We start from the raw sequence: 27,249 nt of genomic DNA, 5'->3' as shown, positions 1-27,249 counted from the left end.
AATGATGTCTCACTCATGTAGATCTGATAATATTTGAGTAAGTTGTGGTCATTTGAATGTATACAACTCTCAAACCCATTCACTGAGAAAACGGCTTCCAAAGTTTCTCACCTGAGTGAGCCCAGAGTCACAGGGGGCGGGGCTCATTTGCATCTCATTGAGATAAGCCCTCCCCCCTGTCACACTGACACCACCTCCCCCTACAGCTGTCACTGAAGACTCAAGAGGAGTGTTGTTATTGATGGTAACTGGACTTGAATCAGGATTAGAAGTTACTATATTAAAATGGAAATACTTGGATTACAAAAGGCCCTGAATAGAATCAAAGAATCAGAATGAGAATAGGGTTCATTGCATTTGTCGATAAACATAATTCACAGGTGATTCAGTGCACCAACAATGGTGCACTGAATGATTCAACACAAACAACAAAAGATAAGATAAGATAAGATAAGATAGCCTTTAATGTTACAACGCAGTAGATACAGGGGGAAAGGACAGTAACATATAGGAAGTTTAAAAAACACTCTTAATAGAAGAACTCTTATAAACAGATGCCAGGGCCAGGTATACGAACTGCAACGGGTCCATGGCTTTGAATATATGAGATATGAGATAATATATATGATATGTACGCCACCAGGGTCCAATTACATCAGAGATCACATCCTCATCCTCTTCTTCATCTGTGCACTCTTCTGTGCTGTGACTCTCGGCTCTTGGCATCAAAGCTGTAAACAAATAACAGTACATTTAAGAAATGGCTAACTATTTCACATAAAACACTCATTAACTATTTATTTTGTTTAACACAATGTGAGAGTTTCAATATAAATACCTGAAGTGCTGATAACTCTTGATCTTTGGAAGCCGTCTGAAGAAGGGACTCAGATGCTTCTGCCAGTCCAAGTTCTTGACAAACACTTTGCCATCCACCGTTCCAACAAGCTGTGGGATATTGAGGTGAGACTCAGGAGAGCTGTTTTCCACCACCTGATGACAAGGGCGACAATGTAAAAAAATGAGAACAGAAGAAACATATCTTAAGCAGAGAGCAGCACTGAAGTTTTGCCAGGCTAATGTTTACACATTACAGTAGTCAAATAATATAAACTAACCTCAGCGATGTCTTCCAAAGTGTCAACCCTGGTCTTCATGTATGCTCGCTTGATAATCTGATGATCTGTGCGTGGCCTGCAGCTTCTGATGTGTGGGAGAAGCTGTTTCCACAGTGATCTGAAGCTTGATGTACAAACTGCAGGCTCACCTGAAAAACAGATGTTGCTTATGGTTAATTATACTCTAATCATTAAAACACGAAAATCACCAAAATAACGTTTTACACTTACCACGCTCCTTAGCAGACTTCACGTAGAGACAGGTCATGTCAGTCAGGGTGTCTTTGCCAATTCTGAAAAGGGGGATAAAAGGATTAGGGTTAACAGTAATATGGGAATAACACGCTTCACAGATAACAGTTCACATTGTGACGTTAACGGTGTATTTAAGTTGCAAAACGCGGAGATATTGGGACATCTGCCCTCGGCTAGCGGGGCTAGCTAGCTCACTTGAGATAACACTGCTCGTAAAAGCAAAACACTTGCAGAACAGCACACCAAAACATAAACATACACTCGAGTTTAAAACCGGCGCGTGATTAAAAGCGGGTGTTTTAGTCGCAAAGCTTACCTGGTTCAGCCGTCCTGTTGTCTCTCCCAACACCGTGCACAGAGAGACACACAGGAAGCTGATAATGGCCAGGCAAGCGCGTGATTGGTTCGAGTGACGCAGTGCGTGCGTGACGTGCAACGTACGTAAGCCACGTGACCAGAAGTGGTATCGGGAGTTGTAGTTTTTTTCTCTTCCCTCGCCGAAAAATAACCCGATAACATAGCAAAGTTTAGCTTACAACTTAGCTCCGAATAGCTGCGTTTAGCTCCGGGCTGTGGGGCTAACAGCCGGTTTAGCACCATAAAACAGACACAAAGCACGACCCACGGGTCAAGAAATACTACATAAGTATATAATTTGTACAGACAAAACGCCGAAAAATAACCCGCTAACATAGCAAAGTTTAGCTTACAACTTAGCTCCGAATAGCTGCGTTTAGCTCCGGGCTGTGGGGGTAACAGCCGGTTTAGCACCATAAAACAGACACAAAGCACGACCCACACAACCCACGGGCCAACCCACGCCGAAAAATAACCCGATAACATGGTGATAACAGCAAGTAATCACATTAAGCCCGTATTGCAGAGTGCACTGAAGCAACATGTTAGCTTAGCATTAGCTCCACCGGAGCAGACAAGTAAGATTCTAAAGTGATCACGAGACTGCCTTAAAACACAGCGTTAAAGCAATAATTTACTAGTAAAGTAAAAGTGTACCTGAGTAAACAGTTCCGTTGCAATGTAGTCCAGGAAATGTAAGCTCTGAAGACTGTGCTCTGAAGACGGTCTGGAGTAATGAGAGGAAAACACAGAGCACGCAGCTGTAGCCATGCGGATCACAGCTGATTGGTGGAAAATGTAAACAACACGTTGGCTAGAAAAAGGTGACGCCCCCAGGAGAGCAGGAAAAAGACCCGAAAACTCCACATTTTTAACAGCTTAATGTATACGTTTAAGACAACCAATAGTGTTATCTGAAGCACACACAGCTTATTCATAACTTCAACTAGCACATTCTGCAAAAAAATGAAAATCACAAATTTGGGGGGAAAAAAGTAAAATGCTGTTTTTCTCAGTTTCACCGAGGCCGACATGGTCCGACAATTGCCGTGGCGAGTCACATATGTTTTTTTCTTCTCCATTATGCATTTTTTGGCTTGTGCGACTTATCACACTGGAGAATACAGTATATGCTTTCATGTGGAAAAAAAACTGTCCTATCAGCTCCTGAAGATGTTTAATTTGATTAACTTCATCCATAAAGTTCTCTGGGACATTGTTGCTTTGAAGGCCGTTATTTTTCTCGCATCCAAACATACAGATCAGCCATTGAGGAAGCCCCTACTTTACAATCTTGGACAGATTTTTTTTTGACGGAACGTAAATAATGATTTGTTGATCTAACTCTAAGGCCAAATCATAAACAAATTGCAAAATTAGAGTTTTTTAGGCCAATTTTAGTCAGATCTATAGTTTACTCCAACACTATTTGTGAACAAAATGAACCAAAACATTTAAACTTGGTTCTGTCCATTTTTCAGAATTGAATGCTCTAAATATTTGCATTTTAGGCAATTTTTACACATAAATATTGCATGATGAAAAATTGGTAACACATTTTTCTTACATACATTGGTGGTACATATGTGGTAAACTACAGGAGAACTTTAAAATTGATATTCTTTAATTTAAGATTTTTACCTTTTGGATAAAAGTTTTTTTCCTCGCACTGATTCCCTGGAACTCGGAATTGGTGGGATAAAATTAAGTTACTTGGAATAATAAACGCTTGAAACTTGGCTCGATGCGACCACTTTACAGTCCAAATAAAACGCATTACAAATATTTACAAAAATCTGTCTTCCTTTTGTCATCTGAACGGCCTCGCTGTAATATGCAGTTTAGTTAAGCTGAATATTCCATGCAGGGATAAACAGTTATTTTATTATTTTTACAATGAATACAAACTTTTTTCTCTGCAATACACACGGCAGGACGCCTGTTTTCACATACCAGAACACAAAGCTCATCTGAAAAAGCTCGATGAACCAGAGGGGACACGGGCTGAGAGCCACAGCAGTGACAATGAATGTGTTTGTTCCATTACAGTGCGACAGCCGCTATAAACAGCATCAAAGCGGCACAGCCTCTATGAACTGCCATTAGCGGCCTGGCTTTATGACGCTGTAACCTCTTTAAACGGCTTCACACTGTATAAAAAAGTGAATTAAAATAACATGGCCCAAAACAGATACAGTGTAAAGGTTCATGAGGTACAGAGATGGGATGATATTAGTTAGAAAGTGAAAAGAAAGTGTGTTAAAAGAGTTTAGACGACACATATCACATCTAGAAATGTAGTGAACATGATTATATTAACATTTATAAGTATATTGTAAAAATCCCTGTAAATTGCACAACATTTATGATTGGACAAATATCTGGTAACACTCTCTCCGCTCTGGAGAGCAGCTTCAGTGAGAGACTGATCCACCCTCGCTGTGTGAAGGAAAGGTTTCACAGGTCTTTTCTTCCTGCTGCTATCAGACTTTATAACAAACACTGTTAGTCCTGAACACTCGCAATACTGACCTAACCATGTGCAATTCCGTCATATGTGCAATTACTGTTGTGATTCATGTGCAATTACTGTGAAATTCATGTGCAATCTATGTGCTGTCGTGACACATATTCATGTGCAATTACTGTCGTGATCACATGCAATGGTATTTATGTATTTATTTATTTGTCTATGGGAGTTTTTATTTATTTATAGGAGATCTTCTACTGAAAGTGTCTTTCAGACTTCCTATAAGTGATCTGTTCTTCTGTATCTACCTCTGTATCTACCTGCGTTGCACCAATGAAATTTCCCCATGTGGGACAATAAAGGAATATCTTATCTTATCTTATTTTGATCCAATCAATTCCATGTAAATTGTCCCTGCATTTTGAATGGGATGTCGCTTATTTATGACATCATAGACTAATTCTGTTTCAGATGTACTTTTGTTTTTCAAATTTTCCACACAAATTGATGTAAAAATATGATTTACCACAGGAACTTGTCCACCAAACTGAGTAAAAAAGTATAAAAACATAAAAACGCACAAGCACCTGCACAAATAACTAAATGCTGGCAAAAGAATGTCAATCATGTGAAAAGTTATTGGATGCTGTAATATTGTTGTTTTGAGGATACAAATAGTGAAATATATTGACAGGATCAAAAAATAAATAAACTTGGAACGTAAAAACAATTCAAACAAAAACGTGAATTCATGTCTGTGCAAGCAATTTCACAGTTTAGTGTATTTTTTAATAAATAATATAAAAATATGCTTGATCCTTACCTGGAAATACACTTTTTCTCATTCTCTACACGTTATACTGTGTAAATTGTAGCATCTGGACAGCTTATGAACTCTACCGTGCATGTTGACGTAACGGTATGGCAGAAATAGCCAGTAAAACAGTGCAGACGTTATATAAAGTGTGTATAGTCGATGTACACTATAGCGTCTGGTTGATATTTATTGTGACTTCAACACGGCATGTTTTTATTCCCTGCGTTCCTCCCTTTTTTTGCTTCGCTGGCGGAGAAACTGAGGAGGCCGGTGATGCAACCGTTTGGCTCGCGCTTTGGATTGAAACCGTCTCGAGAACACAGAGGAAGACGAGCGGAAGTGCAAACGATCCCGGCGTTTCGGGAGGCGACATTTGGCTGGCAATGCGAGAGCGGTGATTTATCAGCGCTCTCCAGCCGTAGCCATCAGTGGAGGCAAAAGATAGACATGAAATAACACTTTTTTGTTCCAACAGAAGCAATTAATCACTTGTGTCTTATTAGGTCACAGTTTACTCTCGACAACATTCAAAGAAACACACACAAAACAAAGAGGCAATAGTTTCTGGATTTTTCTCCCTTTCTCTCTTTCTCTATCTCCTTTTTTTTACGGTATAGCATAAAACACATACTTTGAAGACATACAACTACAGTAGATGGCGGTAAATGCACATTCACTCTAAATAGGCATATTACCGTATTTTCCGCACTATAAGGCACACTTAAAAGCTTTAATTTTCTTAAAAAACGACTGTGCGCCTTATAATCCAGTGCGCCTTGTATATGGATGAATTCTGGTTGTGCTTTCTGACCTTGAAGGGATTTTGTGTGGTACACGTTTTATTTTGTTTAATACGCCTTACAGTCTAGTGCACTTTATATATGAAAAATGTGCGAAAAATAGACCATTCATTGACAGTGCGCCTTATAATCCAGTGCGCCTTATAGTGTGAAAAATACAGTATGTTGCTCATTCCCACTTGATATAATGTTGAATGAACGTGTATATATATATATTTTTTAAAAGATTTGTACCACTTTCTAATAACTACACCTTTTCATGCCTTAATAAAACATGAACACAGGCTTAATTCATAATGAACAAAGAGTTAAAGAATGATTCAGGCTTAATAACTAAACATAGCGTTATCAATACCGTAACCCGTTTAATTATAAGCCCCAATCATTCTTAATAAACTACTGTATTTGGTCATTATGAATTGAGTCTTTGTTCATGGTTTATAAAGACATGAATAAGTGACTCTTAAATTATATCTCTTAAAGTTGTAAATGCTTTGTAAATAAATTGAAAAATGTACAACAGGTCAAAATGAATCAGGTTAAATTACACAGATGTTTTACCTTTCCTCCCATGTACTTACCGTATTTTCTGGACTATAAGTCGCACCTTTTTTCATAGTGTTGGCCGGGGTGCGACTTATACTTGTATTTATACTTATATACTTATACTTATACTCCGGAGCGACTTATATGTGATATTATTTGTTATTTTCACACTTGCAACCGCATTTCATACTCCAGTGCCACTTATATATGTCTTTTTCTTCTCTATTATGCATTTTTTGGCTGATGCGACTTATACTCCGGAAAATATATCTATATCTAAATATTTACTGTGCTGCAATATGTCCACCACCTAATAATAATGATAGTATTTTCTGATCTATTTTGAAACGTCTGAAGCCGAATGCGGAGAATAAAACGATGCGTTTTATCATCAGCAGCAGTAGCATCATGTGACTCACTAGAAACACAGACACAGCTGACGTTTATCAAACATGCTCAGTAAAAAGTAAATTAGTTAAATAGTTGCGGAAGATGACTAAACTCGCCTTTATTTCAGGTCTAATTTAATTAAAGGTGCATTAGCCCTGATGTTGTCCACGCAGGCTTAATACCTCCACAGAACACGGTCCACTGCCTCTGTGAGTGAACTCAGGCCCATCTTTAGCAAGGAAGTCAAATGTTTCCAGAAAAATGCCCTGTGGGGTGACTTCATTACATTCTGCAGATTCAGTTCTGAGGAGTAAAACTGTATAAAAAAAAATAAGTAATAAGTCTTTGTTGTGTTGTTCTGCGGCGATGGCTGAAGGCTCGATAAAACAATCTTCAAATACATTTAAGAGATTTACAAATGCGTTAACATCCGTCTGTTTAGTCTTTCCGTTTTAGTCCATTTGAGTTAAGTTTACGTCACTGCCAAAAAGTATCATTTACAGCTGTCGACATACAAACATATTTACTTTAGAGTGTCTCGATGTTTGGATGTGAAAGCAAAATGATTCAGTTCTGGTTTGAACAATTATACAGAGATATTTTAATTGTCCTGCAGGTCTTGAATGCATTGATTTTATTCTTACGATTGAGTTACAATTCTGTATAAAGCCTTTAATTTCAGATTACTTTCTTTAACTAGCTTAGAGCCTCTTGCACCATTGATAAATGCACAACGTTTTACACAAGATAAACCATAAAAGACTCTCTTTGTGTGGGAATTAAAAACGGTATCACATTAAAGATGGACTATTACCGGGATTTCAACGGTTTGGTTATGCACTTTGTTGTATCAGTTTGTTTTCCTGTCTAGCTGGTCCAGAACTCTGCAGCGAGGATCTTGACTCGCACAAATAGAAGGGCCCACATTTCACCCATTCTCAAAGCCCTTCACTGGCTCCTACCGGATACAGTTTAAAATTCTAGTCCTGACTTTTAGAGCTTTGCATGGTCAGGTCCCTCTGTACATCAGATCTGATCACACCGTACACTCGCTCACTGAGGTCTTTGGATCTGAACCTGCTGTTGGTTCCTCGCACTCGTTTTTGGACCAGAGGAGACAGATCCTTCCAGGCTGTTGCCCCCAGACTCTGGAATGATCTTCCGCTCCCCCCGTCACTGGATTCTGTTGTTGCTTTTTAGGGTCAGGTCAAAAACTTTTTATTTAGTCAAGCCTTTTAATTGCATTTGCTTCAGGGACTGATTTGACTGTATATTGTTGTATGTGTATTGCTCACTGTAAGTTTTTTCTGTTTTTATTGTTTTATTCTGTGTTTCTGTGAAGCACTTTGTGACTTGTCTGTGAAAGGTGCCATACAAATACAATTTACTTATTTACTTACTTACTCACTTCACACATAATTTAACGTAATGTGTCACTTTCTAACTCAGATTAATTTAAAGATGAGCAAAAGTACGTTGCCGTGACGTGCTTACAAGTCAAGACCCCAAGGAAAAGTATTTGCCCCAGTGAAATTCATTTATAATTGCCCTTTTCATTTCTTTTATTGCAACATTTACAGCAGTTCAAACGGGGAAAACGTGGCTGTGATTGACGAGCAGAGAGGCCAATCTGCCCCGCTGACCGCCGCCACTCATTGGACGTGACGGGTAAAATGTCTTGCCCAACGACACAGCAGTAGCACTTGGTCCAAAAGCACGGCTCAAACCTCAGACCACTAAGCCACTGTCACACCCAAATACGTCCTTTGTCTTGTGCTGTTTGAAGTAGATTTTCAAAAGATTGTATTAGAGTTTATACTACTTGCACAGAGTTGTATTTAATTTCATTTATTTATTTTATGATATATATTATTTGGTTCATTTTGCATTCAAAGTATATTTAAATATTCTATCAAATGTTTCTACTTGGTGTTTTGCACGCATTGCAGCACTGAAATTTCACCATCGTGGGACAAATAATCATTCTCTCATCTTATTTTATCGTATATCATCTGAAATTTTTTGGTGCGACAGAGAATTCATAACATTAAAGGCAATGGAAACAAATCACAGTTATATTTTGGTGAAACTAGAGCGAAACGGTTCAGGACTGTAGTGGTTGCTATGGCCAGAAAGCACACCTGATCTCTCACATCTGTATTCAGAGCTACAACCGTACAAGAATGGAGACACAGGGTTCCAAAAGAGATTTATGGAGTTTCTTTTAACCTTAAACCTCTTAAAACATGAAAAGCAGCCACCGTTTGCAGAAGACTTTGATGGGATGACAGCAGAAGAATAGCATTGGTTGCAAATCCTTCCTAATTACAGGGCAGTGTCTTTGAGTTTACATTATATCATGCTGCAAAGACCTATCATTTGAGCCAATAAACCTCTACCACCCAGGCAGCTTCTCTTCTTCTCATATTGACCAAAAAACAGTCATATTGGTGCTATTAAATGGGGAAGCTCTATTGAAAACGGCAATAAGGTCTGTCTGAGTCCAAACACGCTCAGTAAATCACTATAATGTTTGTTTTGGAGTTTTTCCTGTTTTGTCTGTTATCGTTGGCGACTTTTAAAGCTGCTGGGTGTCTATTATAGCTATTATATATTGGTTAAAAGACAGGAGTTTGAAGTATTTTGGTGGTAAACAGAACATTGGAGAAGAAGAAAAACGGTTACGCCGCTTTGGGAGGGTGTGGAAGTTTAGATGTATTTCGTTTTGTTCGTGAAGTGACACCGAATGCTTGTTTTATTGGCAATAAAAATTAACTGTTGTGGGAGTAGCTCAGAGTTAAACTGAGCGACTGGTTTGTGTCAGTAACAAGTGGTGAGGGATCCATTGGTCCCAGTGGGAATGTGCAGTGTGTAAATAAATGGACGCGCTGCAGAACCAACTGATAACACGGCGGGAGTCTGGACAATGAAACAAATGAGCCAATTACGAGGATTTCATGTTTTGATTTAGTTTGTACAGTGTTCTACAGATAAAACTAATTCAAAATACCAATATGTATTCTGAAGATGGATTTATATGTATTTGCTGGACTAACCCTGACCCACTGACATATTTAAAAAGTATGTTTTTCGATTGAACAGATTCATCAGATTCATCAGATTTCATTAAGTGTGGTTTATTGATACATCTTTGTTAAAGGAGACATGGTAGGCTTTTTTCCCAGGTAATTAGTATTGAACTATAACATGTGTGGGTCTTAATTTTACATTTTGTTCATTGTAAACAGCAATATTGATCTAAAACTGCTTGGAAACAGAAACAAATCCTCTGACTTCCTGTTCCAAACTGCAGAACTGATAAGCCCCTCTTCATAGTGACATTTTACTGTAACAAGCAAACGGATTGTCATGTACGTGTCTTTATTTTTGAAAAGTGGCTACATGACATTTATGGAACTACTTGCAGTCTTAATTTTTCCAATAATCATAACTAAGCACAGGGATGTGGGCGGGGATAGGGGATAGGGCAGGCATGTCCAAACTACGGCCCGGGGGCCAAATGCGGCCCTCAGACCAATTTTTGTTGGCCCTCCGGCTTCCTGTTAAGTTTGTCCAAACAACAAAATGTCATACTTTTTCCTGTGAAATTGGAAAAATTCAAGCATTATGATGTTATACCAATCTAATATATGTTCCAAGTCTTACTAAAGAAATGCAAAAATTTGAATGATTCATTTTGTATTTGACAAATTTGACATTGTTAAGTTGTTCGAGCCCTCTGCTTTATATAAGTCTAAAAATGTGGCCCTCGGTGAAAAAAGTTTGGACACTCAATAGGTTGCAGGAAAAAAACTACAAAATACAACTTTGAACAAATTAATGATAAAGAAACAACGTTGTCACAAGGATAAAAGCTCATTCAGGCTGATTTAGCATAATAGCTCCTGTTCCCTTTAAAGCTGATCACAGGCAGATGTTGGGAATGCACTGAAAGCAGTATTTTCAAATCCAGGATAAAATAATTTTGTTTAGCTCTGCATATAACTGAAATGACTTTTATCAGTCTTTATCTGTTCTGTGAGTTTAATGCTTTAATGCTCCCCCCCCCCCCCCCTTACACTTTCCTGTTCTTTCTAGTTCATAGCTGACCTGCGTTTGCCTTTGCCACCCAGATCCTGAACACCACACATCTTATTCTTTCCTCCCAGTGCAGCGGTCAGCCATTAGAGGAAGTCCACTCATCTATTAAAGCAGAGGGGACGAGTGTGGGGGGGGGGGTACGCTGCAGCTCTCCCTCCTTCCCTCCCTCCCTCCTGCATGTGAGGAGAGGTCTTAAAAAGAAAAAAGAAAAAAAGAGTGTTGTAATTCTAAACCAGACACAGCAGGCTTAAAGCTCTCTGGAGAATCCACTTTTACTTTGCTCATACTTTCCTTTATCTTTTTCTCACCGGTGGCAGCGTGGTCCAGATGAGCGTGTGAGAAGCAAAGGAGTTGGGAGGAAAGGAAGGAGAGAAGAAGGCAGGAGGAGGAAGAGAGAGAGCGAGAGAGAGAGAGAGAGAGAGAGAGGGAGTGAGAGAGTGTGAGAGAGAGATTGGAGCAGAAGCCAGTTGTTCGTCCCTCAGTCCTGGCTGGCTCTTTTACTTTACAGGCAGCCAGGCAGAGTTTCTTGGCTTGCACACAGCTCTCATGACAGGATTAGGAGTCGGGGACGCGGGACCGACCGGAGATCTGCAGGTTCCGAGCCAGATCCTCTTCCTGTGCAGGTAAGAGAACGAAAAAAAAAAAACCATAACACATAATTGAAGGTAACAAAGGGGATTTTAGTCAGGGACACACACACACACACACACACACACACACACACAATCCAGCTGCCACGCACACCAGCCAAGAGCAATTCTGGCAATGCAACTTAAGAATAACATTGTCAGGCACAGTTTGAAGCTCAATATGAAACAATAAAAAATGTGCAACGTTGATAGAGGATCTAGAAAGAATCAGTTTTTCATTTGCAGATGCTTAGATGAAACTGGAGCATGTCTTTTTTAGAGTTACTTGCAATAAAGACAGCTCCAGTTCTGTTGTTTGTGGGAAATCAGGTCGTTAAGATAACAATTCATTCATTTTCTGTTTGGCCAAGGAGTAACTTACAGGCTCACTCGATAACCACGCACTCCTGCATGGTTATTTGTAGAGGGCTTGTGCTTAAAGCTGCATTTATCTCAATTTGCCTTCAAAATAGCCAAAGGAACAACAATCAACTCTATACTGTACATTTTGCGAATGTTATTGTTGCATAACTGGCTGAGCGTCTCATTCATCAAACCCTGAAAATCTTACATGCACACAGACTGCCGTGTTTACAGATGGAGTTTCCTGTCTTGTCCACACAATCGATAAACATGGATGAACACGGATGAACACGGATGAGAGGTGTTTTATTCCAGAACTTTCTCTCTGATTCATTAAGTTTCTGGGCCTCGTTACAGACCTAGTGCTGGATTTGTTCTAGTTCAGTCCTTGTTTAGTACAGGTTTAAGCTTAAGGTGCGTTCACACTTAACGTTTTTTAGTCCTGGTTTGGGATTTTAGGATTGTTGGCACTTTAATGATCGGATCCTTCTTTTTTTTTTGTTCTTACGATTACCGTATTTTCCGGACTATAAGTCGCACCGAAGTACAAGTCGCACCAGCCAAAAAATGTATAATAGAGAAGAAAAAAACATATATAAGTCGCACTGGAGTATGAAATGCAGTTGCAAGTGTGAAAATAACAAATAATATCACATATAAGTCACTTCGGAGTATAAGTATATAAGTATAAATATAAGTATAAGTCGCACCCCGGCCAAAACTATGAAAAAAAATACGGTATATTGTTACCTGAATGATTGCGATTATCAATTATCCGAATAGTCTTGACATCCCTAATCCTTTTCTAGTCAAGGTTGAGTTCCTGTTTAGTCTTAGTTTGAATGTATTGAACACATAACTTTACATTTCTGTGGTTTAGTCCTGGTTTAGTTTAGGATGTGCTGCTTAAACCTTTGAACCTTTGTTGAGTTCAAGTCGGTTTTGGTTGAATTTTATCAGATTTAACTAAAGATAGAATTTCTCACGAACGCCAAATGTTTTTTCAAGTAATGTTTGGTTTGAGGAGATTAACTATTGGTTTTAAGTTACACGCGACTTTATGTGCCCCAGCTGTACACACTCGCACATGTGTTTGGCCATAAGCGGCGGGACGGGCCTCGCTGTACGTTTTAGTAGAATTCCAGTCTCCGCGGAGAGAGGAGTGGAGTTTCACGGAGGAATTCTCCCTGAAAAGAACCGACTAAACAGTGGAGCAGAACTCCACTGTGATTAGAGTGAGCAGGAGAGCCCTTCAGCTTACATTTCTGCTGGTTCACCTTGACACAGTTACAAGGTCTGAGTGAAGGGGAAGATTTGGGTGATGTTTAAAGTGCATGTTTTTGAAGCACAGATGTTCCAACCCAATCAGTGAGGAGCACAGACACGAGCTGTTTCAGGAAGATTCTAGAACTGTTTCCAATTTCAAAATCCAGAACAAAATTGTATTAAATGATTCAACAGTTTGGAGCATATTTTAAATGACTTTGCAGAAGTAAGTATATTATTGTATACTTCCAATTACCCCCATGAATTAGTAGAATATTCATGCTTACAACATGTCATATATATACCGTATTTTCCGGACTATAAGTCGCACCTTTTTTCATAGTTTTGGCCGTGGTGCGACTTATACTTCTATACTTATACAACTAGACTTATACATGTTTTTTTCTTTTCTATTATGCATTTTTTGGCTGGTGCGACTTATACTTATATCTATATTTATATATCTATACTTATACTCCGGAGCGGATATAAGTATAAGTCGCACCAGCCAACAAATGCATTAATAGAAAAGCAAAAAAACATGTATCAGTCTAGTTGTATAAGTATAGAAGTATAGTCGCACCACAGGCCCAAAACTATGAAACTTACACTCTGGTGTGACTTATAGTCCGGAAAATACGGTATATACGTTTTCTAAAAAATAGGTAAATATATATACACACATACACAAATATACATTACATTTGCACATGTTTTGGAAACTCGCAAGCAGTGTTGGGAAGTAAATATATGTACAGAAAACATGCATTTAGAATACACATTTGAGTAACTATGTTTGTATGTCAGAACAAAATAAAAGCCACAAAAATTCATTAAAATGTTCATTACCAAAGCTATATTTGTAGCACTAGAACCATTTAGTTTCTCATTTGACCCAGGATCGTGTGAAACTGATGATACCGATTCCCCAAAAAGACATCCACACAAATGCAGTCACTTCCAGCGTGGAGTTCCTTTTCTTTCTTTCTTTAATCTGAACTATTCCTCCGTCTGTCTCTTTACGCTCATTCCCCCCCCCCAGGTCTGGTTTCAATTAGGCTCTGAGGAATGCCAGAGCGAGTCCCCCCCTCGTGTCTCCCGCCGCTACACGAGAATACGTTTATCTCGCTCCCTTGTGCATCTTCAGACTCTGGCGGTTGCCTCTCCACAACCGCCGCGGTGTCAGTCTTTCCTTATTGCGCGGCCCCGTTAAGGCTGCATGTCGGAAGGGAACGAGCCACAGAGCACTGGGCGCGCACTCAAAGGAAACAACATATGCTCGGTGAAATGGATGACTGTTTGGCCCCAAGGAATATAATAAAACCCACCTTGGTAACACTTTGTAATCATGGTACTCTTTCCAACTGACCGACTGACTTGCCCGGCTACTTCATCCACAACATATTATAATAATGGTACTCTTTCCAACTGACCGACTGACTTGCCCGGCTACTTCATCCACAACTCTTTATAATCATGGTACTCTTTCCAACTGACCGACTGACTTGCCCGGCTACTTCATCCACAACTCTTTATAATAATGGTACTCTTTCCAACTGACCGACTGACTTGCCCGGCTACTTCATCCACAACTCTTTATAATCATGGTACTCTTTCCAACTGACCGACTGACTTGCCCGGCTACTTCATCCACAACTCTTTATAATAATGGTACTCTTTCCAACTGACCGACTGACTTGCCCGGCTACTTCATCCACAACTCTTTATAATCATGGTACTCTTTCCAACTGACCGACTGACTTGCCCGGCTACTTTATCCTCGCTGAGAAGGGGAATATTTGAGATTTTTCATTCGTCAGCAGAAATGGACACATGTTTTCAGTTCTTGTTCTTGTTTTACTGAAACAGAGTGGGCCTTGTGTTTCCTCTTCAGGTGTTTCCATCAGAACTGCCCTGTACAGTGTAATTAGAGCATGCAGGCGCTCCGTGAGTAACCACCAGTGCAGAGTCTATGTTAGAGGCTTTAGAAACGATCTGTGGAGAGAGAACTTTTTTTTTTTTGCATCTTATTCATACAATATCGCTTTCTGCAATGTGTTGTATTGTCTGTATGTTGACTTTTGGGCATTTTACTGTCAGATTGATTCCCAAACTGTCAATGTCCCTTTCAATTTGACCCCATTTTCGGCTGTACATCTAATAGAGAGGAACAATTTAAGTCACTTGTGCCAGGCCTTTCATTTGCATTCAGTGGGAGCGCGCCATTCGAACAGCTAAAGTGGAATCTAATCTCAATCTAATGAAATGTTTCAGTTGATTGACCATCCAGTCTCTCCTACATTCTGTTCGACTGCAGAAGGTTCTGGAATTGGACCGTAGGGTGTCAAAAAACCCATAACTCTGCACGGTCCAATCCATAGCTACTACGTAAGACACCTACCTCAGATTTACAGAGCTCTGTGCTTCGCTCAAAGCCTTGTCGTTCCTCGCCGTGTTTGTTTTAGCTTCTCTGATTGGTTAATCCGTCGATGAATCACGCCCATTTTGAAATCAGGGAGACGGGACGTGGTTGTCTTCGTGAAGTATTGTCAAAGCCGTCTCGTCTGGGCCAGGAAAATGTTTCAGTGGTTTCATCAGGCCGAGTGCGTGCGTCGGCTGTTATTTTTTTGCACGATTCATTAATGCACGTGGAAGAGGCCTTTTGGCCATATACCGTATATATGCATGGAGGTCCACCCAGTCCGGGAATCAGACCCAGGAAGTTCAGAATACTTTGAGGCAAGCGTGCTAACCCCCGACCTCGTTACGTAACGTCCCGAGAAGCACAAAGAAAGCAAAGAGTCATTTCATTCGTATTACCAGAACTTAAACTTGACTTGAATTCTCTAATTGTTTAGAGTGCAGTGCCAAAAGTGTAAGATGAGATGTTATTAACGTGTGCACAGGAATTTTACCCGTTGGTCCGGATGTTATCGTGCATTAACAGTAGCAACAACGCCTAAAACCAAATCAGCAGTTATTCTGGGTTAACTTCCCTTGTATTTTGCGTCCATTTTTCCCACTTTCTTGTTGAAGGAAGCTGATCCATCTCTGTTCCTGCACCTCACTGTAGCTTTGTCCCATTCCACTCTTGCGTAGGTTGGATGTGGTGTTAAGATGCCATACTGTTTGACGTTTTGGTCTGCCGACGCCAAATGATCCATAAAGGCAGAAGAATAGTTTTACACTTCTGACGCTACAGTTAATGTAGTGTGCTTTTATACAGTTTGTGCTGTGACCTCCGGCTTTCTTGCAAACCAATACAACCTTCTCCATCCTCGGGCAAATGGCTCCACTGATGTAACGCCAAAATGTCTACTTGAAATATACTTTTCCCCTGAGTTGCATAAATGATTTTGCCTGAGTGTTGCTACTGAACTTTCTCCATGGGCACACCTATAACTTACTGCCCCTTACTGCCCCTTCTAGACCAGGTCAAAGTAAATAGTGAAGTATCCAAGAAGGCTCACTGCTCAGTTTTTACAGCATTGTTAGCAGTAATAAAACTCCAATTGTATTCATGCTAAATTGATAAATGTCGTACTGTGGAACATTCCAAAGCAGTAACATTGTGGTGAAGGAAAAGTTATGTAGTGTTTTAAAGAAGCATTCACTTTGTCTCGAGGTGACTTTTGAGTAAATTCTGCATAAACTGTTTTGGATCTAACTTACATCTTACATTGTGGAGTCATTCTTTTTTCCACATGCTCAGCACTTGCAGCCAGAGTCATTTGTGTTCACAGCTTAGCTTATTGTTTACTTTTATCGCAGCTGACAGCAGGGCCAAGCAAGTTGGCAGGAATGGTGTTTTAGAGTTATTTTGCTGCAGTTTTAACGTTCCGTATAGGTACAGTATAATGAATACTTCGGGTAAATAGACAAAAAGTACATTTAGGCTCAATCAATTTAGGCTCTTCAATTAAAAACAGATTGTACAGTACATTTGCAGGCTCAGTATTCCTCGTGTGAACATATCCATTGCAAAAATGGGACATTTTTCTTGATTATTTTCAATTACGGTACATAAGGAATGAGATATAGACAGTTGAATAAGTACCGTATTTTCCGGACTATAAGTTTTCATAGTTTTGGCCGGGGTGCGACTTATACTTATATTTTATACTTATATTCTTATAGTCCGGAGCGACTTATATGTGATATTATTTGTTATTTTCACACTTGAGCACTTGCATTTTTTGGCTGGTGCGACTTACAGTCCGGAAAATACGGTAACTTCTATTGTAAATTACAGTTTACGGAGCTTTAGGGTTATTGCATCAGTGGCATAAAGTAGTTCAATATTATAGTTTATTGTGATTATTTTTGTAGCAAAGTATTGTCCTTCAAAATGTGTTATTGTGACAGACCTACATTAAGCATTTACATTTATCTTGTGGTCTTGATGAATACAATGGTTATGTGTGTTGTATTGCTCTGTGGCACAAGTTCCAATTACAAAATCAATCATTTTTGGTGTTAATCTGGAAGGGTCCGTTATCATTGTTGGGTAGGTTCAGATATATAACATGCCTGAACTCAATTATTGCCAATGATTGTTAGGTTGAGTCTTGGTCTGGACCCTATGGAAGTCTGTGTTTGCCATAACCATTTTGTGAAATTAGTAATAGTGATTTAGTCTGTTTTACTGCGAGATGGCATTTTCCTGGAATCCACATGACTTTCCCTTAAAAATGTCACCAGCTCAAAACTGAAACATACTGCTGCCACATTTCATAACTAGACCAAACTTTGAACTGGCTTTGGGCTCATGGCATGTCACGGTCTGCCTCGTATTCTAAAATATAACTCACAGGAAAAACCGTGGAAGAGCACTCAGCGGGATGTTTACATTGGACAACCGTTTTTATTTGACTTTCATGGACTGGACAGAATGGGTGGTATAGTATCTTGCTGTTGCTCTAATGGAGCCGGAGGGGCACTGTGTGGACAGCTTTAGCCTGAGTGGGATTGTTGTGGTCACAGCTGGTCTGGATACAGCAGGAAGAACCGTGGATGTTTTTTCTTCGAAGGACTTTTCCGTCTTTGCAGCGCTGTGATGTGGCCCGGATCTAAGCAGCAGTCTGTGGTCCAAACTATTGAAAATAAGGAGACCAAAATGCATGCAGAAAGTGAGTCAGGGAATCTGGCTTTGATCTATTTTAGTTAACACAATAAAGTTCCCTGTTGTTGAGTGAGTAATGCTCAAGCCTTATCCTGGTTCGAGCCTAGTTTAGCCCCAGTATGGACTTGGTTTGGTCCTGTTGTAGTCCTGGTTTAGCCCTGCTCTAGTCTAGGTTTGATGATGAGGTTTTCATGAACGTGCAAGTGAGAGCGCACCCTTAGCCTGGCTGGGGATCGTTATAGAAACCAAAGCTATAGTCTATTTTATGCCACTTCCCTGCAAAGATAAATGTAGAGGAAAGTATAAATATACTTAGCATTTAAAACGTGCTAAATTAATAGCTGTGCACTGTCTGAAGAACTGTTAAATTGTTAAAGGAAAGTAAAATATGTGAACAATGTGCTAATAACTTGCAATTAAATTGAGATATAATTATTTAATACAACAATAATTACATACTAATCACACAAATAATAATATGAAAGCCTATTTTTGGTATTTCCAGACTGTAAGCACCTTTTTTCATAGTTTTGGCCGGGGTGCGACTTATACTCTATTATGCATTTTTTGGCTGGTGCGACTTATACTCCGGTGCGACTTATAGTCCGGAAACACTGTATGTGACTTTTCAAAAGACATTGCATAGCAGTCGTAATCTTAATAAACTGGAATTAGTTTTTGAAAATACAATTTTGTCGACAAATTAATGGACTTGCAAATGCAGTGCCAGATTGTATTAAATCATTGTGCCTTAACATTTAACTAAATTAGGTGCTTTTAAAAGAATGTGGCTTCACAGAGTGCTTACCATGAGTCGAGGCCATAAACTCACCTATAAAGTACCATTAGCTCAGAATGTTGTGGGGCTCCTTTTTGAAAACCGAAACATACAATCACAAGAAAGTGCAGACGGATCCACTCAGTTGTTTTTCACCCCACGGTCCCTCAGCATAAGCTACTCAGAATTGTGTAGACAAAACATTAAGGTTCTATTAAAGGTGACCATTGTATATTATATAACCTGTAATATTCCACATACTATGGTATTAAACCTATTTATCTTAATACGGAAAAGCAGGTTGATGCCAATTTACAGGTCAGTTCTTTAATATAAATATAGAAAGCTGTAACTTCAAGGCTCATTAATAATGCATTAGGTCAAGTCATATTTCATTGTGTTATTGGATGGAACGGCAGCAGTGGAGCAAATGTTTTTTTTATTTGATTTGATTGATAGTTAGACAGTTGGCCCGCTCTCACCAGACAGGAAAGTACGCCCTCCCACGCTGAGACATTCCCAGCTGTTTCGATCTGCTTGCACGGCTAACATGCCCTCTGTGTTATAGACGCACAATGGAACAGCAACATCTGCATTGACAGGCTTGTTCCACTGTGGGAGAGACACCGGGAGGCTGCGGTTTGGTTCACTTGGACTGGGCTAGTGTGCGTGGGCTGGTGCACATCACGCTGCGGGGACTGAACTCCATACACAGTCTCTTCATGAGGACTTGGTTTGTGGAGCCCAAAAAATCATGCCGCATGAGGTAGATCCTTCAGTACTATCAATGACATGGTTAAAGGCGCTGGACCTGATTGTTACTGTCTAAAATTGTGAATAACATGGCTAATTTACTTTGAACTCTTTGCAGCAGTTTGTATTTCTCACTTACTTATTCACGCGATGGGTTTATAAGCACCTTTCACAACACAGTTTATCGTCACAGTAAAGCTAACACCAACCAGCATGCTAACAGCGCACTTTTTGCTCTGCAGTGAACACAGTGCTCTATAATTAGAGTCATGCAGACAACGCACAGCAGTCTCATTTTCACACTCAGGGCTGCTTTTACTGTTTATATATGAGGCATAAGAGATTTTACTTTATGACATGTAAAAGGAAATAGGTTGGTTAATGTTCGGGTTTAAGTTAAGGTTAGGCCTGTAGTAGTTATGGACAAAACATGGAAACATATATTCGTACATGTTTACTATGGGGACTTGGCTTGGGCCCCATGTGTGGTTTGCATCACAAAATGTCCTGAGTCTGAATCTTGGGCCATGATCCCTTTCTGTCTGAGTTGATTTACGCCATCCATTTAAAAAATACATTGTCAATATGCTAAGCCTCAACCTGGTTCTCCTGTCAAGATCCTGATACAAGATGGCAAGAAAGTGTGGGTGCTGGAGTCACCCATTGCTCCTGACAGGTTACTCTATGGCAGGAGTGGAAGGATGGGTCAAATATAGGGAGCAAACTTCCATACAAAATCAAGAAAGTCATCATGGAACTCTACAGGAGGTTTACAACACTGCACACATTTTAAAGGTTAGAAGAGTTAAGGCAGAAGTGAATTGAATTCAGCTTCATGTAATGTCCCCACAAAATGCATGATCCCAACTGTGTGTGTGTGTGTGTGTGTTTGTGTGTGTGTGGTGTTTTCTGCCTTCGCTCACACCAGAGACTCGAGACTCATGACTCATTTATTTTGTCATAAAACACAGACAGACAGACAGAGCAGATGCCAGATTCATTCACAATGTCTACTTTGGTGTGCAGAATGCTACTACTAATTAAATGGTGACACAATCTTAAATTTAAAATATGCATTTAAATTTGTTTTAAAGTCTACCAGAAAAGTGTTTTTTCCCCTATATTTTTGCTTATGTGCATTGCAACCAAGCTTGGCGTATTATGAGGTAATTTTGCCTTGTGCCTGTGGAAGTTGAGTATTTTTGTAAAGATTTGCCAAAGGTAATGCTCACAACATTTTGACTACAAGGGAATAATGGGTCTTTTAAGATACCTATAGGCAAACCTTTAACATGTCGCTCCCTGAACATTGTGTTGTTAACAGAGAAGACAAACTGCAGTGTTGTCATGTTGTTTATCCGACTGCACCTCTTCAAGATGAATGTCACAGTCTTTGGCTTTGAACACTGTGATATTGTGTCCACTTACAGACACTGTTAGCTGTTTCTGTAAAGAAATGTAAATCATGTTGTCATTTTTACAGTCAGTCAGCCAAAATGTTCTTTCTAGCTCGAGTCAGAATTAGTTTATGTAACTTTTCTGGAGCACAGTCCGCCACCTTCCTGTTTTCATAGAGATTATGATTGACTTTTAAAATGTTCCACGATAAAACATTACAACTTATCTTGCATTTTTGACAGGGACGTTGCACAATAAATACAGTGCACAGACCAGAGATAGCTACAAGTTAATTTCCATCTGTTTTCCCCTGGGCTGAGATAAAGTGACAACAGGTTAACACTGTGCAGGTCATTCACAAAATGTTCTATGAAACATTTAAAATACAGCTAAAAACAAATAATTCAATCACATGTTTTAATTACTTTAAAACAACCCTGAAAATCTGAATCAGTAAGGTGTTTCTTGCCATTGTCAGTGAAGAAAATTCACAAAGTAGGAACTTGCTTTGGCATTAAGGTGCTACATACAACAATAAATAGTAATTGTAGCAAATATATAAAAAAGGGCATGCATAAAGTTTTGAATTTATAAAATAAAATAAAATAGATTCTGACTTTATAGAACATTTACAGATGGTAAGAATAGTGCAAAAAATAAGCAATGAATGGTTATTGGTGTGAATAAGTGTGTTCATGTGTGCAACGACAGGGGGAAAGAAACTGTTCTTTTGGCGGGAGGTTCTGGTCCGTAGCCTCCTGCCTGAGGGGAGTGGCCTCCTGCAGGAGGGCAGTGGCTCAAATAGTCCATGTCCAGGGTGAGAAGGGTCGGCTGTGATCCGACCTGTTCGTCCCAGAGTCCTGGAGACGTACAGGTTCTGCAGAGATAGAAGTCTGAAGATGGGATTCAGCTCCTCTGCACAGTGTCTCAGGGTGGAGGGGGGGACACCGTCTGGTCCAACAGCTTTTCGAGGGTTGGATTTCCAAAAGAGCCTGTTCACATCCTGTCTCTGAACTGATGTCTCTGAACTGAGAGAGTGGTGGGGGAGGTGGGGGGATCTGGGGCTGAGCTGCTCCAGACAGGTATTGTTTTGCTCTGGACCTCCCTACTAAATCCATACTTTACACCTTTGTAGCACTCTCTGTCGCCAGCTTTGTGCGTTGCCTGCTTCTGCTGCCTTAACTGCCTCAGTTTTGGTGTGAACCAGATTTGTCATTATTGAACGTGACTTTGGTGTGTGATGGTATAATGCTGTTCTCACAGAATTGAATGTATGACGTCACAGTGTCCGTGTACCCATCCAAACTTTCTGTCATAGCTCTGAAAACTGTGCATAGCTCCTCCACTGCCTCACTTAGTCAACTTCTTAGAAGTCCTCACTAAAGGTTTGGAGCGCTTCAGCCTCTGTATGTATGTGTGGATCATGTGAACCATGGGGTGATCTGAAAAGCCCACCGCAGCGTGGGCCACGGCATAAAAGGCATTACTGAGTTGTGTAATAGTGATCCAGCATGTTCAGGACTATAATAAACTCTCTGTATTTTGGTAGTTCATGGCTCAGATTCCCTTTCCAGGATAATAAACAAGAAGTCCACCTTCAGAATCTGGTCAGTGAGTGTCCACTGTGCATGCTGATCGCTGATCATTTGTGCTCGGTGGAATGTAAACAGTGGTCAGAATGAATGAAGCAAACTCACGTGGAGAGTAGAATGTTTTGCATTCTAGCTGGGAACATACTTGCCTCCACAAATCTGACCTGTAACTTCGCCTGCTGGTGCCATCTGCTTGTCTCCATAGATACATTTAATGCCATTCCAGGCAAAGCAATAACATCTCCATATAGAAAAGCATTGGCCCTCCACCAAAAAAGTCCCATATTGCACCTTTAACTTAGTGTTTGGGACATAAACGTTTAGTTTCTTCCAACAGACATATTGTGTTGAGTGATACTGCAACTGTTGTTATTAAGTGGACGACAGTGTTGGAAGTGTTGACCATGTTTAGACTTTGGGTAAGCATGTTCGCACCTAACAAATGTCTCTCTCCTCGACATACACCTTTGACTTGTTTCCTCTCCACTTACTCCTACTCCTCTAACACTTTCAGCATGTGCAGGGCTGTTTTCCCTCTTGTCAGCAGCAGATTTGATTTTGGATTCTTGCCACCGGGCCCTGAAGTGGACTTCCAGAACCTCTAAACGAATGCTTTCTTGTCTCCTTTCCATAGCTGTGACCGGCCTGCAGCGCCTGTCACACTGATCGTCTGACAGCTGAGGTTGACCTGAGGACCAGAGGTGAGTTGAATGTGCAAAAAACAATTAAACACCATAATGAATAGGCAACATTTAATTATTGTGTGTATTGTGAGATGTGCAGACTAAAGTAGGAAGCACGTTGAAGTATGGTATGGTGCAATTACATACTCCCGGTCTTAAATAAGACAAGAGATCCTTTATCTGTCCCACAGTAGAGACATTCCAGTGTTGGAAATGAGAGTACAACAACAGAGCAGAGAGAATAGGACATTCATTCATTCATTTTCTACCGCTTATTCCCGTTAAGGGTGGCTGGAGCCTATGCCAGTGACAATAAGACATATGCAATTAAAAATAAAGATAAATTAATCCTAGAGTTAAGATATAAGTTATATACCGTGCATATATATCATATGTCCCCTTTAAAGTGTAGGTATCTCACTTCTCCTCTCCTGTGCTGCTTACCCAGAAGCCTCTGCAGCACCATGCGTGTGCTTCTGGCCCTCCTGCTGATCCTGCTGCTGCGGTTGGCTGAGCCCCGCAGACGCTCGGGCGCAGGTGAGGGGCCAGCGGGGGGCAGGGTCCGGGGCCGAGGCAGAGCCGCAGTGAACAGGCGCCAGACTCCACAGTGTGACGAGTATGAAGAGGCCGGAGAGAAGTACCTGGACTGTCAGGACCGACAGCTCACCACTGTCATGCAGGACTGGCCCACTGACATACACCACCTGCTGCTGGCCCGGAACAAGATCCAGGTTTGTACTGCAAATAACACATGAACGACAGGAACGAGTGGCCAATACTGAAGCCTCACACAGGTCAACGTGCAGTAATAACACGGTTTAGCTCACGTTTGCCCGTACGTTCCAGCAAATGCATTTAATCAATGTCAGGTGGAAGAGATTGAAATGTTTTCCACAAATATTCAGGTGATATTGTGTGTTTAGACAGCCATTGTAATATATAAATGTAGGAAATTGTGTCTCTAAAGTCATATTAAAACAAATGTAATGTTTGTAATGTAATCGCAAATGTAATTAACATGAGAGTGAGAAATGATTGAGAGACATTTTAATTAACATCCATACTTATCACACTTTTCCAAACCCAGCACTGAAAAGAATGAATACAATAGTGCAATGTTTCTGTAAAAGTCCAGTTGTATTTGACAAATGTTCTACAGGAGGAGAGTGTTTAGCTCTTTACTGTCTGAGACTTCTGACACTCCGCCCGCATGATCTCTGTTTTGTTGATCCGTTAACATCTGTGCAGCATTTACATGTGGCTCACATCAAAGACACTGTGATGTAGGAGAAATCCTCTGCCTCTGACTGACAATTCTTTGCTGCTGGACAATAAATAAAGACGACAGAGTCGGAATTACACATCAATGAATTTTCCTCAAGATGCTAAATACTAAACTTCATTCAAAAGTATTCTGACGTTTCAGTGCTGTAAAAGTATTTACCAGTAGTGACCCAGCAGCTTTTTTGGGTTGTTCTATGGCTCTTTTATTCACTTTTTATATACATGTTTGGCTAATATGTGCTCATGTTGGCAATACATTTTGACATTTGATCAAAATCCATGGGTTTCAGAGTGATTTAAAAAAAAAGTAGCACTGTTGCCATAGCAATGAACAATTCCAAACAAATGATTCTATCTTTTTCTCAGAATTAGGACATGAGGAATGAGGAAGCTCCTAAAGGCTACTAGAAATAGTCTACTGACATATTTATAACTCAAGTTGTGCAATTGTAATAAGGAGAAAGAAAGTATTGTTTTGTAATATATATGTTTTAAAAGCCATCTTCTGTAACAAGTCAATAATAATTTAGCTTGAAGGGGTCATTCATAACCAGCCTTTTTATGCTTTTATGGCTACTATTTTTGATATCTGTCCCATTTTTCAGCTACTATTGTTGTATTTCTCTGCTTAGGTTTTGCGAGACAACATGTTCTCCCAGTTCACGCAGCTCAAGAGCCTGGACTTGCAGCAGAACGACATCTCGATGGTGGAGGAGCGAGCCTTCAGCGGCCTGTCCCAGCTCACCTCTCTGCTGCTCCAACACAACGGCCTCAAAACCACCTCGGAGGAAGTCCTGCTGCCCCTGCCCCGTCTCACCTACCTCCGCATCTACGACAACCCCTGGCACTGTCAATGCTCCCTGGACAGTCTGATCAGGACCATACAAGTGCCCAGCCGCCGCAACCTGGGGAACTACGCCAAATGTGCCGAGCCGCTGTCACTGAAGGGGCAGAAGCTGAAGAAGATCAACGTGGATTCGCTGTGCGTGGATAGCAGGCCGGGCGGAGGCGGTCAGAGCGGACAGGGCGAACAGGGCGGAGGGGGGAGGCCTAAACCCACAACTCGGCCCAAAATGGATGCTACGTCGATGTGCCACACGTACATGTTCCCCAGACCGGTGCTGGACTGCGGTCTTAAAGGTGAGTAACGACACAAAAATGCAATTCCGGCGTCTGAGCCACAGGGAAATGCTTTGGATGAACGTCGCCTGAAAAGCTGCTGAACATATGGCCAGAAATGGCAGAATTGTTGGATATATATTGTAGTTAGATGTGTATTCTCTGTTTAGTTTCTTCGCTTAAGCTTTTCGTTTGTCGGGTGAGTGTTTGTAAAATAGTTTAAGAGCCACGTCTCTTTCAAAATAGATGCAAAGAGAAGTGTGTTAGTTGGTATTTTTAAACCAAGACTCAAGTACTGTTGATTTGAAATGGTTGCCTGAAATGGTTGCCAGATCAAAAAACTGAGAGAATGACATGAAAGAGAATGATGGGGAGTAGAAATGGTTAGTAATCAAAGGGTACAATGTTTTGCAATAATTCACATTTACCGTACAGAGCATTGTCGTTTTATCGAGTCAACCATTTAGGATTAACTGTTAGATTAGTATTGAACATTATTGACACTGTGCAGCACTGTTGTTGCCAGCAGGTCCGCAAGGCCATAGAGTGAACAGTAGCCAAAACATTTAAAGAGTAAACAGCTGTAAGAGCTGTGCATCTACTCCTTCAGCTGTTGCCTTTGTTGGTCTGAGATCGAAGACTTAAGATGTTGTAGTGGGCTTGTAGCTAGCTAACCACATCAGCTGACCAGACAAGACACAGTAATACCATTTAAAAAGCTACTACTACTACTACTACTACTACTGACAATGGGATTACTACCGTATTTAAATTGCACCTTTTTTCATAGTTTTGGCCGGGGTGCGACTTATATTTGTACTTATATACTTATACTTATACTCCAGAGTGACTTACATGTGATATTATTTGTTATTTTCACACTTGCAACCGCATTTCATACTCCAGTGCAACTTATATATGTTTTTTTCTTCTCTATTATGCATTTTTTGGCTGGTGCGACTTATAGTCCGGAAAATACGGTATATTAAGCGTTGATGAGTAACAATGCAATACCTATCTTTATGCCCTGGAAAACCCTGCATGCTCAATCATAATTCTCAGTTCGCTCTGAGCCTCTTGTGTGGTCTTTCTTAGTCCTCCCAAATAATCGTTTCCATTCAATTCCAAGCGATTAGACGTCTTTTCCTTTGTTTGTTGCCTGAAGAACCGCCTGGTCATTCAGACGGTGAGGAATCATTCTAGACGTCAGTCAGAATAAAAAGGATTAAGTAGGGAGGTTGTGTAGGAGCTGCCGAGCTGAGGAAGAAGGGCAGACTTTTTTCCCCCCCAAGTTCACATCTGGTTCGGTCTGTGTAAAAATGCCATTATGAAGCTGCTATTGCAACTTCTCCAGTTCACCATAAAAGTTGTAACAGAGCTTGAGAAGGAACTACATTTTTGATTTTTG

At 40.4% G+C, this 27,249-nt stretch overlaps 2 protein-coding genes across 2 annotated transcripts in view; one reads left to right on the top strand and one right to left on the bottom strand.

The window, feature by feature from the left end:
- Positions 1-27,249, bottom strand: part of LOC140368045 (tetraspanin-8-like) — a 276,094-nt gene that overhangs the window by 180,532 nt on the left and 68,313 nt on the right. The gene's annotated exons all lie outside the window — the stretch shown is intronic.
- lrrc17 (leucine rich repeat containing 17) overlaps positions 11,110-27,249 on the top strand; it is a 35,108-nt gene continuing 18,968 nt past the window's right edge. The window contains exons 1-4 of the mRNA XM_072454874.1: positions 11,110-11,477; positions 23,390-23,456; positions 23,887-24,169; positions 25,355-25,862. Of these exons, the coding sequence (XP_072310975.1) occupies positions 23,903-24,169; positions 25,355-25,862 (775 nt within the window). The 5' untranslated portion in view covers positions 11,110-11,477; positions 23,390-23,456; positions 23,887-23,902. The remainder of the gene's footprint in view (positions 11,478-23,389; positions 23,457-23,886; positions 24,170-25,354; positions 25,863-27,249) is intronic.

This window comes from Eucyclogobius newberryi, unplaced genomic scaffold (genome assembly GCF_026437365.1).
Source record: "Eucyclogobius newberryi isolate DKJ021-1_F unplaced genomic scaffold, fEucNew1.0.hap1 SCAF_2, whole genome shotgun sequence".
Taxonomy (NCBI): Eukaryota; Metazoa; Chordata; class Actinopteri; order Gobiiformes; family Gobiidae; genus Eucyclogobius; species Eucyclogobius newberryi.
Note: the sequence above shows the minus strand (reverse complement) of the source record. Positions and strands in the feature narration are given on the sequence as shown.